The sequence below is a fragment of the Gekko japonicus genome, unplaced genomic scaffold (assembly GCF_001447785.1).
Source record: "Gekko japonicus isolate JY-2015 unplaced genomic scaffold, Gekko_japonicus_V1.1 scaffold93, whole genome shotgun sequence".
NCBI classification, from domain to species: domain Eukaryota; kingdom Metazoa; phylum Chordata; class Lepidosauria; order Squamata; family Gekkonidae; genus Gekko; species Gekko japonicus.
The window spans coordinates 1,299,599-1,315,616 of NW_015160838.1; the positions used below are offsets into that span (position 1 = coordinate 1,299,599).

The 16,018-nt window shown below is 45.6% G+C and overlaps 1 protein-coding gene across 1 annotated transcript in view; it reads right to left on the reverse strand.

Annotated features, from left to right (window-relative positions):
• The window catches only part of RCOR1 (REST corepressor 1), a 191,038-nt gene that overhangs the window by 101,710 nt on the left and 73,310 nt on the right, over nt 1-16,018 (reverse strand). Inside the window, exon 3 of the mRNA XM_015418469.1 lies at nt 1,625-1,708. Coding sequence (XP_015273955.1) covers nt 1,625-1,708 — 84 coding nt within the window. The remainder of the gene's footprint in view (nt 1-1,624; nt 1,709-16,018) is intronic.

Genomic DNA, 16,018 nt, shown 5'->3' on the forward strand with positions numbered 1-16,018 from the left:
AAACTTCAAACACCTGAATAGGACTTACATGAGAAAAGTCCAACAGGCATAGACCTAAATTAGGCAGTCATTTTTTGTTTAAGTTGCCAACAGCTACACATATGTTAGAGCAATGGGCAGACATCTGGTGGGCCCAGAGATGTGACAAGGACACCAAGCAAGCATGTCAAGTAGTCACGGTCCAATCCACTGGCTTTACTGTAAAGTTCAAGCCTTGTATTCTAAACCTTAAATTTGCTTGCATTTAACCCAGACTAGCCTGTCCCTAAATAATGCCCCTGTGACTTGTGCAACTCCTTTCTATCCCATTAGGATGTGAATGCAGTGCTCTTCACAGTTAAATAAGGGTGTTCCTTCCTATTAATCACTCAAAGTAAACTGATGCAGAATCATATTCCATGCAATTGCTGACTGGATGCAAGCAACCCATCATCAGAGGGTGCATGTAATTAACATGGAGATGGATAATTACACCCAGATCTCCAGGGTGGTATTTATTAATGATATTGGTAAGTAGATAACGATGTAAACTTGGGATAATTGTCAACTGTAAACACATCTGAAATTAAGACCACCTATCTCTGCTCCATTGGCATACGGCAGCACATACACTTTGCATATAGAAAAGTCCCAGGCTGGGTTCTCAACATTCACAGTGGGAGAGAATCAGATAGCAGGCCAGGGGAGAAAGTAGAGAACTTCCAAAGACCTTTGAAGCCACTTCCAGTCGGAGCAGACAGGACGGGGAACAAATGATCTTGGCTTCGAATAAAGCAGCTTTATATGTTCACCCAGCAGCCTAATAGCCCTGACTAGCCCGATCTTGTCAGAGCCCGGTAGCTAAGCAGCAGCAGCCACAGTTTAAGTACTTGAATGGGAGACCACCAAGGAAGTCTGGTGTAGCTATACAGGGAAAGGCAATGGCAAACCACCTCTGCTCATCTCTTGCTTTGAAAACCCCACAGCCCTGGGGTTGCCGTGAGTTGGTTGCAACTTGACAGCATACAATTACTATTATTAGAAGTCCACCCACTTTCCTGGATCTAAAGCATTCTTTCAGTGTAACGAACTGAAGTCAGGCTAGCTATGGTCTGTGGCTAGGATTCCATGCAAGACAGGAAACAGAACTGAGGCCACCGGTTCTCTCCATGCCAGAAGATTTCTCTTTCTTAGCACAGATCCCCCCCCCCGCTCTATACCCTATTCAGCAAGAGATTCAAATTCAAGTGTTCAACCCCAACCCCATGATTTATTTTATTTTATTTTTTTGCTGAGATCCAAGTATAATTTCCTTTCTCCTTCCAGCTAACCCAACAACTCTTTTCCACACATATCACCACAGGAAGCCTGTGGGTGAGCTCTTCAGAGATTCGTGACTAGGAAGGACAGTCCTTAGAGAATTCCAGCTCTCCTTCCTATAGGAAATCTGGGAAGCTGTCCAGAAAGCCTTTGGGGAGGTTACATTACTCCCAAAGGCAAGCCGTTTTTTTAAAAAGACATACGGTAATTAAAAAGTAGAATAGGTCACAAACTGCAGACACTCCTTAGTCAGAATGTAAGCAACTCCAGGTTTACTTTGTTGAAAAATATTAAGAAAGAAAAAGAAAAATGTGTAGTGACTTACACTTTGCTTCAGATATATTCTGATTTGGCGACCAGACCAGCATACCAAGATTCTCTCTCTCCTGAGACCGCTTTGCGAGTTTAGCTGGGAGGGAAAAAACCACAGATGTACAGATTAAAATATAAATAGTATTAAGTCATCCTCCTGTTTAGGATTGAGGAAGGAAACTGGGATGGTGAGCTATTTTCCACAGTCTTGGAGACCCTTAGAGAGCTGCTCCCAATTAGAAAAGACAATATTAAACTCAAACGTTGTGACTTGTAAGGATGCTTCATATGTAACAGGGGCTAGGAGAGACCCCCCTCCGACATTGGCGCTGTGCAACACCAGATTTATAAATAATAAGATCACAGTCCTTTGGGACTTCCTGTGGGAACAGAAGGTAGACCTGGCATGTGTGACAGAAACCTGGGTGAGGGATGGGGAGACAGTAGCTCTCTCCCAGCTTGCCCCTCCTGGGTTCTCGGTCCTACACCAATCACGGACTAGGGGGCGGGGGGAGTGGCTATGTTAATCCGGGAGGCTTACTCCCTCAGGGCACTCCCACCACTGGAGATCCCGGCACTGAGTGTGTTCGTCTGGTGTGGGAGGCTGAGGAGAGTTTGGCAATTTGGCTGGTGTACCGGCCGCTGAACGCACCGGCCAATAGCCTGCCATCCCTGATGGAAGCCGTATCAGGCTGGACGCTGGAACACCCTAGGCTATTAGTCTTGGGTGATTTCAACGTCCATGCCGATGACGTGGCTTCCAGTCAGGCAACAGACCTAGTGTCATCCATGGTGGCACTGGGACTCTCCCAATTTGTAACGACCCCCACACGCCGGGCAGGGCACACGCTCGATCTGATCTTCGCGGCTGGGGTGACGGTGGACCGGATTTCTGCTTTGTCAGTACCATGGTCGGACCACCATGCCCTGAGGGCCCGTCTGAATGTTCCACCCTGACCCTGTTTAGGCGGCGAGTATATTTTTGCTCACCTGCGGAGCCAGATGGGCCCTACAGGATCTGATGCCCCCTGGCGAATCATTAGATAAGCTTGTAGAGGACAGGCATAGCCGGCTCTCTGCAGCCATCGAGGAGACTGCTCCCCGGTGCCCTCTGTGCCCTCGCTCTAGGCTTGCTCCCTGGTTTACCCAGGAATTGCGACTTATGAAGCAAGAGCTGAGACGGCTAGAGAGACAATGGTGCCGTGTTTGAGACGAAGCTACAAGAACATCTTATAGGACATTTATGAGATCCTATGAGATGGTAGTCAAAGCTGCAAAGAGAGAGTTCTATGCGGCTACGATTGCATCTGCGAACTCACGCCCAGCCCAATTATTTAGAATGATTCGGTCTTTAACGGCTCTGTCACAGGGCAGGCCAAACACTAGGGAATTGGATATTGGCTGCGAGGCATTTGCGAGCTATTTCGCAGACAAAGTCTTGGTGCTCTGCTGCAACCCCCCCGCCACAGTTGAAACAGTGAGTGAACTCAAGGCCCCTTGCACATCCTTGACTTCGGGTTTGGATTGCTTCAGCCTGCTCAGCCTGGAGGAAGTTAACACATTACTCTTGACTGTATGCCCAACCACATGCAGCCTTGATCCATGCCTTTCCTGGCTTATTAAAGTGGGCCATGAGGGGTTTCGAGGTGCCCTAAGGGAGACTGTCAACAAGTCCCTCTCTGAGGGGCGGTTCCTAGAGGTACTCAAGGAAGCGATGGTCCACCCTCTCTTGAAAAAATCAACTTTGGACCCGGTCGAATTGGCTAACTATTGGCCGGTTTCCAATTTGCCCTATTTGGGCAAATTGATCGAGAGGGCAGTGGTGATACAGTTACAGGGCTTTCTGGATGACGCTTCAGTCCTAGACTCCTTCCAGTCCGGCTTCTGCTCGGGATATGGGACAGAGACTGTGCTGGTAGCCCTTACTGATGACCTCCGGAGACATCTGGATCGGGGCGGGTCAGCAATACTGTTGTTGCTCGATGTTGGCTGCATTCGACACAGTTGACCATCAGTTGCTGACCCACCGCCTCGCCGATGTGGGGATACAGGGCTTGCCTTGCAGTGGCTCGTTTCTTTTCTCCAAGATCGGGGACAGAGGGTGGTGCTAGGGGAACAGCAGTCCAGGAGACACCCGCTGGAGTGCGGTGTGCCTCAGGGGGCAGTGCTTTCCCTGATGTTGTTTAATATCTATATGCGCCCCCTCGCCCAGATTGCCCGGAGGTATGGGCTGGGGTATCACCAGTATGCTGATGACACCCAGCTCTATCTGATGTTGGGTGACCAGTGGGACTCTAGTCCAGAAGATCTGGACCAGGCATTGCACGTCGTGGCTGGTTGGCTCAGACTGAGCAGGCTGAAACTAAACCCAACGAAGACGGAGGTCCTGTGCCTGAGTCAGGGCGGTTTGGGCTCCCGCTCCTGACCTTCGATGGGGAACCATTGGTGCCAGCGCTGGAGGTTAGGAGTCTGGGAGTGCTCCTGGATCCCTCCTTAACCATGGAGGCCCAGGTGGCAGCCACTGCTAAATCAGCCTTTTACCATCTTCGGCTGGTTCGGCAGCTGGTTCCCTTCCTCGACTGCGACACCTTGGCCACAGTGATCCATGCAACGGTCACCTCGAGACTAGACTACTGTAACGCAGTTTAGTGTAGTGGTTAAGTGAGCCAGTTTGGTGTAGTGGTTAAGTGTGCCGACTCTAATCTGGGAGAACCGGGTTTGATTCCCCACTCCTCCACTTGCACCTGCTGATGTGACCTTGGGTCAGTCACAAGCTCTGGCACAGCTGTCCTTGAAAAAGAGCAGTTTGTGTCAGAGTTCTCTCAGCCCCACCCACCTCACAGGGTGTCTGTTGTGGGGAGGGGAAGGGAAAGGAGTTTGTAAGCCGCTCTGAGACACCTTTGGGTAGTCAAGGGCGGGGTATAAATCCAATCTCTTCTTCTTCTTCTTCTCTACATGGGGCTGCCCTTGTCGCAAGTTCGGAGGCTTCAGGTAGTGCAGAATGCTGCAGCGAGGCTTTTGATGGGTCTCTCTAGATGGGAGCACATTGGGCCAGTGCTGCAGGTGCTGCACTGGCTGCCAATAGCATACCAAATTTGCTTCAAGGTGCTGGTACTTACCTTTAAAGCCCTATATGGCCAGGTTCCAACATACCTGAGGGACTGCCTTTCCCCATACAGACCCCAGAGAGGACTTCGGTCGGGGTCAAAAAACTGTCTAACTATCCCAGGCCCCAGAGATGCCAGGCTCGCTGCTACCAGGGCCAGGGTGTTTTCGGTGGCGGCTCCTACCTGATGGAATGAGCTCCTGGAGGAGATCAGGGCCCTGTGGGACTTAGTACAGTTCCGTAGGGCCTGCAAGACGGAGCTCTTCCGCCAGGCCTTCAATTAGGAGCCGCCCACCGCCCATTACAAATACCAACACCGCCCACCACTGATGTCATCATCTGCATGGTGGTAGGTTGGCCAATCAGTAGACCGAGATACAGCATTGCAGGAGGCCAAAATATCGTTAAATCAGGGCCCTAGTATTACTTTCTGTCTGCACGCCATCTCTAACTGAATGAAGAAAGAAGATCACTATGAGCACTTTCTGGTATCAATTGTATTAAGTGAACTGTATTTATCTTGTTTTTAACTGTTTTATCTTGGCACGTGGTGCCGCTGACTGTTAGCCACCCTGAGCCCGCTAGCGGGGAGGGCGGGATACAAATCTAATAAATAAAATAACACATCTTAGAGCTAGGGCTACATGTCCATGGCAAGATTTCTTTGTTTCCCTACCATTTGCACTGGCAGTGCAGTGCCCACATGGAATGTCTGCAAACCCATCAGCCTCTGTTTTCCCTGTGTCTCCCCCCACACTTCACCACTAGAGGGCTTTTAAAGAAAAAAAGTCACCAATTTCTAATGCATTATTGTGCAATCAGTAATGTATTACAGCAAAAGCCAGTAAAACAATACAATTCTGCTATAAAGGAGGTTAAAACCATAATAACATAGTAATGATATAAAACACTGGCAAGAATGAATTAATAAAACTGGTAAAATAGCAGTAAAAATACATTTTGAAAAAATCATAGTTTTTTCAACTAAAATAAGTTTACGTTTCCAAATAGCTCAGAAACAAAATTTCGCCACCGCATAAATCACTGAACTCTGAGTATCTTCTAAAAGAAATTTGCACAGGACTTCTGGCCTGAAATCAAGATAGGACTGCAGAGGGTTAAGTTATTGTGCAATAACGTTATAACAATCTACTGCTGCAGAATGCCGTTTTAATTTTTTTTAAACCCCAAATCTCTAGCTCTTTTAAAGGACTGCTGAAAATTCAGAGGAACTAGCGGACTGTGCTAACGGACTATAACGTTAAAAGAAGAACGTGCCATCAAGTTGCAACTGACTCATAGCGACCCTGATCCTGGGACATTCCAGGCAAGAGAGGAGGAAAGGTGGTTTTGCCATTGCCGCCTCTTGCATAGCACCCCTGTCTTCTTTGGTGGTCTCCCATCCAAGTACTAACCATGGCCAACCCTGCTTAGCTCCCAAGCTCCAACAAGCTCAGGTTAAGGTGAGCTCTCCAGGCTGCTATAATGTTGGGACAACAGCAATTACCAGCTGTTTTTGTTTTTTTAAAAGTCCTCTGGCACTGCAGCAGGGAAAGCGGCAGCCGAGCATGGCTGTTGGAAGGAAAATGATGCCAATGTGGGCAGGATCTTCAAAAATGCACATTTATCCCGTCTGAGTGTCCTGCTAATGCACTTTCCATAAAGATCATACCCCTTCCTCGCCCTGAATAACACACACTGTTCATTTAGAACAGTATATACGATTTGACCAGCGTCTTAACCACTTGAGCCACAGCAGCTCTTAGTAAGGTAAAGGTTAATGTTGGTGTTCACAATCAGCCAAATAACAGCAGTGTCCAGTTCCTGTAGACCAAGGAAACATAGCTAAGATTTTAATTTAATTGAGAAAGAGCATACAGAAGTCAGGAGAAGCCTGGATGAGACGACAATGTCATGCAGAAGATGCTCCAAAAATAACCTGCTTCACCTTGGAAGGCAAGATGGAGAAAAGTGTCTGTGTGGATACAGTCTGCCTACATGTAAAGCATGTCTACACCACGTTTCATAAGACCAAACGGAGGTACAGTTCTTTTCAGACACCCTCTGGGAACCAAACATGAAACACCCCCCCCCAAAAAAATACCCTCACTATATGGTTAAACAGCAGATTTGCAGCGAAGGCTGTTATTTGATTCCCTGCACTGTTAGCCAAGAGAGCGAGCAGAGAGAAACGGGAAGTTGGCTGTGTTGTGTCAGCATGTAGAACTGGATCAGTGACTTCCAGTGGCAGTGCTAGTCAAATCATATATACTGTTCTAAATGAACAGTGTGTATTATTCAGGGCGAGGAAGGGGAGAGAGATGTGACCATTACACTTTGCATATCCTTAAACGTGTGTTATGCAAATTACATTAAACATACATAATTTCTACAGTGGACGGGGGATGCTTATGCAGGATTTTGCAAAAGAGCGGTATAGTGGTTTTGCTTTGTTCTTTTAAAAGGGGGAGACTAGAATATATAGGAAGAAGTGGTTCAAAGTCTGAATAACAGGAAGTTGTGCAGAATCCTGACCTAAAAGAACACCATTCAGCTTCCATGAGTCCCCACACATACACACACACCGTTTACCAGAGACCACCTGCTTATTTCCGGTTTAACTCTACAGCCATGAGAAACAGAAACCCACACTTCCACAGGCCAAATAATTTTGTCCCTTCTATAAAATGCCACCTTTTTAATATAAGACTTCAAACCCCACAGATTCTTGCTTTTTGTAAACAAGTTACTCCCCACACCAAGTGGCAGTTTAGGATTCTGTTAATGGCTATTATATCTACAACATCCACAAAATGGATTTGAGATTCTAATACAGAGAAAGCTGATCGCGTTTTTAGTGACTACTAGCAGTCATGTCAAGCCTTCGGGGCTGAATTAAGGAAAAGGCTGTAATTTATGCTTCTTGACTGTTGAGGGATTTTGCCATCTCTTTTCTGGCTGACTAGCAGGATTGAGAAGTTATCAGCCAAAGAGAAGGAGCCCCAATTGGCACTCTTAAGATCTGAAACAACAATCCACATGGCACCTTCACCTTGCTGCATTTGGGCAGGCATGTAAGATTTATTCCAGAGGGCACTTGTGGTTTGTTAACTGATTCTACAGCAAAGGAAATGAAGGGGGGGGGGCTTCAAAAATCTTAAAAGTGGCATGGGGGGGGGGATGTTGCCCATTAGTGAGCTGCTGTACGCGGTTTTAAAAGTAGAACTGAGTTCTTCCCCTCCCCGTGTGGTGGATACAGGTGAAGCATCTAGACACACTTCCACTTTGAATGGTTTATTTTTGATCCTCATTAAATGGGAAAGTCCCGGAAGCATTGGAAGTCATGTTCAAAATGGGTGTATCACATAGGACATGCCCATTTAAATGTGGAGGCCTCCTGTACTCCATGCAGACAGAAGACCTGGTATGGCACCAGTTTATGATCATGCTGTATATACACAGTGGGCACTTTCACACACACTAAATAATGCACTTTCAATCCACTTTGCAACTGGATTTTACTGTGTGAAATGGCAAAATCCACTTGCAAAGTGCTGCTGAAGTAGATTGAAACGGCATTATTTAGTGTGTGTGTGAAAGCACCCACACAGAGTACTTTGGTGGGTATATTGCTGATATTGGTAAATTACTTTAAACACCTTAAAGGATTCAGGCTATGTGGTGGACCAACAGAGCAGACCCTAGGAGACCACAGTCAGAAGCTCCCATTCAAGCTCTTGCCATTACATTTGTCTTAGCCAATCAGGAACTAGATTTGGGAACACGTGCTCCCTTCCTGAGGCCCAGCTGATTCCCATTTTTTATTTAATTCAGCTATACCCTGCCTTTCTCCCCAAAGGGGACCCAAGGCTTCTTACATCATTCTCATCTCCTCCATCTCCCAGGCAGGAAGGGCAGGATACAAAATAAATAAATAAATAAATAAATTTTCCCCTCACAACAACCCCATGAGGTAGTTTAGGCTGAGAGTGTGTGTGACTGGCCCAAGGTCACCCAGCCAGCTTCCTGTCACGAGTGGTGATTCAGACCTGGGTGCCCCAGATACTAGTCCAACACTTTTAACTGCTGCACCACACTGGCCTTGCGTTTTTTCCTGATGGAGAGCTGATGCTTCTAAGAGTTTTAAGAAAATGAAAAAAATAGGAATTGATTAGGGTTCCTTTGCCATGGACAGATCAGTATTTGCTCAGGTCGAGACTGACGACCCTCAAGAATTTCCCTATCAGTCTTAACCTGAGCAAATACCTGATCTGTCCATGGCAATGGAACCCTCATCAATTCCTCCACTCTCAGATCACATTTCCTCCTGCCCAGAACAAAATACCATATCAAGAGTGTGACCTGTACAATGTGTGGGATCAGTTATTACCCAAGGCAGGCCCACAATTGCCACACCGTCCCTGAATTATATAGGAAATGCAGTTATGACCGGACAAAATGCCTCAGTGTAAAACAACTTGAAAGCACTCATATCCTGTCAGCTTCGAAGTTGAAAGGTTATTTTTCATTTTCTTAGGACTCTTAGAACCACTGGAACTCCGTAAGCAAAAGATGCAAGGCGTTTCGTGACATGGTCCTTCAAAACTATGGTAGCCAAAAGCTGAAAAAACACAAGAAACATAACACATAAAAAACAAAGCAGAAAATTTAGAATCAGAAATCCACACTAGGAAAATCAAAGCAGCAAAGAAGAAACGTGACACAGCAGGTGTGGAAAGGGCAGCCAGTATACCAACGGCATTTCCCCGCTGCACCTGAAACGTCACAGTTTGCTTCATGCTGAACTGATTACAAATTCCAAACCTGAGGCACCATCACAGAAAAAGGTCACCCCCTTTACCTCAGAGCAGGCTTCTCCTACAGCCTATCTTAAGTTAACAACCACAATGTTTTGTATCTGAGCCCAGTAGACCTCCAGATAACCTCACTGTAAGCCATTTAGTTTTTAAAAGGTCAAAAACAGCATTTAATTGTGCCCTGAAATGAACTGACAGCCAACACTCTTCTTTTAGAATTAGGAAAACATTCCTCTATAATCTATGATAGGTAACAGTCTTGCTAATGCACTCCAAACTGTCTTCGAGGCAATCCTGTATGAAGTCCATTACAATAATCTAACCCAGGTATGAAACCAGACCACATTAGCCTGAGACTCCTTAATACTCAATGAAGTACATCAACAAACAGCGAGCGATTTGGCTACTGCATAAATGAGTCTGCTCTGGAACCATCCTTTCTGAGCTAAGACAAAAATGTGTGCGCCGGAGGCTAAAAGACGGTGAGCTAGCTCACACTAACTCAGCTTAGAGGGAACATTGGATACAACCTCCTGGTATGGTTCATCCCTTTATTATAAACTAAGTCACCAAACTTCCATACTTGTTTTTCGTCTCCTACAGTTGTAATACCAAATTCCTTTTGATCTTTGTGGGCTGTGGTATGCTGTAACCACGGGATATTTATCATGCTATTGTAAAAATTACCACCCTCATAAACCCTCCCCAATCAAGTTTTAAAAACCCAGTGAGGACTTCGGAGACTTTCTGACAAGCGGTTCCCTGGATAAGTAATAGGACTCTCGCTGTTTTGTCCTTTAAATTAGGAGAATGGAGGCAGCTGAGAGGCTTCAACAAATTACTGCAGAAAATTAGATTCAAGCTGGAACTGCCACAAGGATGGTTTTAAAATGGTCCAACCGCACAATTCCCTTACCGAAAGGAAGGTGCTGCAAAGATGAAATGTGTTTCAGAACATCTAGGCAGTTATTCCCTGGATGTTTTTTAAAGACTGCAACCTAATTCTGGTCCTGCCCTGTTAACAACTTTTGAAATATTTTCATTACCTGGGAGGGGGTTAAATGTCGCCTTTAAATTAAGTGAAAGTAATTTTGCTTTCTACACAAACCTGGATACAGCTTTGCCTGTCATTTTTACATTCCTCTTGTAAGAAACAGGAAAGCTAGAAATTTCACGCTGCAAAACCCTTCCAGTATTTCAATTCACTCACGCATTACTCAAATTAAATCTGCTTGCCGAGTTATGGTTTTCAAAAGTCTAGACCAGCAATCCCGAGTTTGTTCAACATTTTGAAGAAGATCCTAGATTCCATTTAGTCCCAATCAATGGTTCACTATAATAATATCAACTGTTTGAAGCAGAGAGGCAGACTGATCCAAGAAAAAAATTCACATATGGAAACAAGTACCAAAGTCTGATTAATGTTTAATAGCCCGGACAGTTATTTGACTACACACCCAAAGCAAATCAGGGTGACGTCTCAGGAGAGCCATTTACTTAAAGACGAGCTAAAACAGAGCTGGCCATGCCGACCATTTTTCATTCATTTTACAGAGGCGGGACAGATTATGAATGGAACAGGTTTAAGCTTTAGTTATTCTATAAAAAAAAAATCGGAGACAAAAAAAAACCAAGCCAGTGTGTGACACAGTGCTACACAGTTGAAGTATCTTCTGTAGTTTTTTGGGCCTTACAGGACTATCAGTCTTCATGGTTTAATGCAGAGTGTACTGTTTTCACAAGAGTTTGTCACAATATATAAAGCTGCATCATTTAGAAAATCCATATCCTGCCTTTACACTTAGGAAGCATCCTCTAAACACCATGAGTATAGAAGCTCAGGTAGGTCTCCAGTTCTCCTTTTCCAAAAGTGTGTTAAGTGCCATCAGGTTGCTCCCAACTTACGGCATATCCCTATGAATTAAAGTCCTCCAAAATGTCCTATCGTTGTTAGCCTTGCTCAGTTCTTGCAAACTGACGGACGTGGCTCATTTTGGGTCTTCCTTCTTTTCCTACTGCCTTCAACTTTTCCTAGCATTATTCTCTTTTCCAGTGACTCTTGTCTTCTCATCATGTGACCAAAAGTACAATAGCCTCAGTTTAGTCATTTGGGCTTCTAGGAGAGTTCGGGTCTGATTCAATCGAGAACCAACTTGTCTTTTTGGCAGTCCCTCATATCTGTAAAACTCTCCTCCAACACCACATTTCAAATGAATCAACTTTCTTCTTGCCAGCATTCTTCATTGTCCAACTTTCACACCCTCACATAGTAATGGGGAATACAATGGCATGAATCATCTTGATCTTGTTCTCCAGCAACACACTCTTACACTTAAGGATCTTTCCGAGCTGCTTCATGGCTGCCCTATCCAGTCTCAATCTCCCAATTTCTTGGTGTCAGTCTCCAAAAGTATTCCACTTTATTCCTCGTTTAAATGCCTCTCTATGCCCGGACCTATTTAAGAACAGGTGTCAAAGGACTGCACCTACTAGGACCATTAGGTCAAAGGATCTGCAGTAGCAAGGCTTGGAGAGACCTCTGCCTGGGACCTTGGAAAGTAGCTGCAGGCCAGAAAAGACAGCGGTTAAGAGTGGCTGTAGCACCAATTTAGAAGGAAGCAGGGGGGGGGGACCAATCCCTACAGGAGCAGGGCTCAGCAACCTTTTATAATTAAAGAGCCAAACCATGTCAACATTCAGAGTAACAGATCAATGGTGAGCCAGTATAAGGGAGCCCATTTGCGTAAGAAACTATACATCTTAACATTATTGTAAAGCTACTAGCTGAGAGTTCTTTATTAGGCAGTGGCACACAAAAGGTCTCACAAGTAGCAATAAATATACATAGGAGTACCATGCACAATTGTTTTAATGCACTGACAGGAACCTGTGCATAGTCTGCACTTCGAATTATGTGCAACTGCTCACCTCTATCATTTCCTTTTCTGTAAAGCATCTCTAAGAAACCCTTTAGTCCCCAAAAAAGTAACTTTTTCCCCACCATAGAGAACAATGGAGGGAATGGGGGGCAACCTGTTTGAGGGCCCATAGAGTTGGACCCCCTGGTCCAATGCTCTTGAGACCTGGTTGGTATCTTGGGGAGAGGCTCCAGCAGCTACCCTGCAAGTTTGGAGTCTCTACCTCTAACCCCCTCCCCTCCAGCCCCCAGAATATACCCTATATTTTTGCCATTACTTCAATGGCCCATAGGATATAATGGGGCTGGAATTGACATTCGGCTGGCCAAAAGACTCCCGAATCCGCTAGTACTGACGAAACTGACATGCGGGAGTCTTACTGCCAGCCGAAATTGATTCTGCCCGATTCCCCCGAATCCAAATGGGCCGAATTTATTTATTTATTGCACACCCCTAATGCCTATGTTGCTCTTCATTTGCCTCTTTTCAGAGGCAGGTGGACAGTTTTTTATTCCACCAGACCTTTGATACTGAAAAATATAGTCACCGTCAATGTGTATGACACAGCTGAATTGGTTTAACATTTAAAAATGTTTAGAGAGTTTTAAATAGTTGTTATGGCTGATTTTAGCCTACTGTTTGGGTTTTATCGCATTAGTGTTGGCTTGAACTGCAAACTACTTTGTGAATCTTTCTGAGCAGAAGAGAAATATAGGAATAGTCTAAGTAAAATACTGATACTGTGACGCCTGTTCAGGTATTCAGCCACCAAGCTGAACACCACAGCAGCCTACTACCGTGATCTTCTGCATGCGTATCATCCTGGGGAAGGGAAGGGAAAGGAGTTTGTAAGCCGCTCTGAGACTCCAAGTGAGGCGCAGTGTATAAATCCAATCTCCTCCTCCGCCTCCACCTGCTATCCCTTGGCTGACAGCCAAAGATAGCCACTAATGGACTATCATATTTGTAAGTAGGTTTGCCATTAGAAGGCAATCCCATATCTTCGCCTTCAATCCCCTGCCCTTGATGATTTGGAGAACGGGAGTAAAGACCATAGAGATTGGAGGGATTTCTAGAGAGTCACCTGGAAGCAATGTCACATTCCCCCATACCTCCGCCCAGAAGTTACACCACCCTCTTTGTGACATTCTAGGAAATTTCCCAGTCTCTATGGTCTTTATCACAGTGAATGGGGAAATTCCTAAAGCATCACACAGAAGTGACATCACATCCTCCTGAAACTCCACCCTCCCCAGGCACCATTCCCCAAGCCTCACAGTGTTTGCTGCCACCGGGCTGCCAACCCTATTTGCAAGTGGGCACGTATGTTTGTCCCGGTGGGTCAGACATTGAACAGGCCTCATATACCCAACTGGAACGAACTCCTATCACATGCATTAATGACAGTCCTTGGATTGGAAACTCTATATTAAAATCAACATCCAGAGTAAAGAAAGCTGAAGGATTAACAACTGAGGCGTTGCCTCCAGGGCAACCCAGTTTCCCGAGTTGCCTTTGCAAACAAGCATGGTTTTCCCATGTTCCTCATTAACAGATATAGGCCAATGTTAGCAATAAAAAACCTGCTGCTTTCCTATCTGACAAAGGGAGCATTGACTCTCGAAGGCTCATAGCTCGAAAATCTTGGTAGTCTCTAAGGTGCAACTGGATTTGAATCCAGCTGCTAGTTTCAAGAATTACTGTCCTGCCACTGAAAGTGTTGGCATAATTCCCCTCCCCAAATCCAGGTTTCTTTATTGCGTAAGAGAAACTGTAATAGTTGAATAAAAAGGTATCCAGCTTCACCATGAGTCACCAAATTAGCTGCCTGTGACAGGGGAAAAAACCATTAGTACCTAAAGGCTAGTTCAAGAGAACACCCTCTAGGTGAACATAAGAACATAAGAGACGCCAATGTTGGATCAGGCCAAAGGCCCATCCAGTCCAACACTCTGTATCACACAGTGGCCAGAAATACCAGGGGCCATCAGGAGGTCAACCAGTGGGGCCAGGACATTAGAAGCCCTCCCACTGTTGACCCCCCCCCCAAGCACCAAGAAGACAAAGCATCCCTTGCCCCAGAGCCCCTATCTATACCTTGTGGCTAATAGCCACTGATGGACCTCTGCTCCTTATGCTTATCTAATTCCCTTTTGAAGCCGTCCATGCTTGTAGCCGCCACCACTTCCTGTGGCAGTGAATTCCATGTGTTAATCACTCTTTGGGTGAAGAAGTACTTCCTTTTATCCGTTCTAACCCGACTGCTCAGCAATTTCATGGAGTGCCCACGAGTTCTTGTATTGTGAGAAAGGGAGAAAGGTACCTCTTTCTCTACCTGCTCTATCCCATGCATAATCTTATACACCTCGATCATGTCACCCCTCAGTCGTCTTTTCTCCAAGCTAAAGAGCCCCAAGCGCTTTAACCTTTCCTCATAGGGAAAGTGTTCCAACCCTTTTATCATTCGAGTTGCCCTTTTTTTGCACTTTTCCCAAAGCTATAATATCCTTTTTAAGGTGTGGTGACCGGAACTGCACACAGTATTCCAAATGAGGTCGCACCATTGATTTATATAGGGGCATTATGATATGGGCTGATCTGTTTTCAATACCCTTCCTAATAATCCCCAGCATAGCATGCTAATATCTAATATCTTGCATCTCCCACCCCCTTAACAGATGTTAATTACTTCAGGTACACCTCTATACAGACCTATTGTACCTGCTTATCTTGTTCCGTCCTGTGCTAGGTGTTACAGTTTGCCTATCTAACAACACTTGGGTGTGGCCCATATCCGTTTTGAACTGACTATTCTTTGGAATGGATTTCGTTTTTGAACCACCTTTCTTTGTAATATTTCCGCCAACCTTTCTGTTGCATACACAAATCAGCCTAATGGATTTACACTCCACCGTGCATCTGATCGAGTGAGTTCCAATTTACAAAGGCTTATGCTGGAATAAAAAGTATAGTTAGTTTTTAAGGTGCCACGGGGGATCCCATTTTATTACAGAAAACAAAAGGCAATCCTTGTCTGACTAGGATTTTTCTGCCTGTGGACACCTCTGAAATTCTGACACAGAGTGGGGGGGGGGCATGGCCACAAAATGGCTGCCACATGACGCGGAGCCAGCTGCAAAATGGTTGCCACAGCTTACCTCCACAGTCACACTGTGAAGATCCTGGTGCTGTGGTGGCCGCTACTGCCAGAGCAACATTTTTTTAAAAAAAATCCGCACAGCCGATCAAATCTCTAGTGGCCAATCAGAAGTGGTGCTACCTGGCCCCTCCCCCTTTCTAAAAACACTTGGCCAGGAAAAGTGACAGTTGGTGCCACTGGGAGCCCCTGGACGGACATCAGCTGCCATCGACCAAAAGAGCCACGTGCCTGGCACAAGGCCTGCGTCTCAGAGAGAGGCTCACAGATTACCTGTTCCTCTAGCAGCTGTTTCAGTGTGGGAACAACCTGCCAACCACAAGCCCCACTGGGTAATGGCCTTGCTCAGTTTCCTGAAATATGGGGCAAATGCCATACTGGGGAATAGTAATCAGTAGCGCCAGAGGCA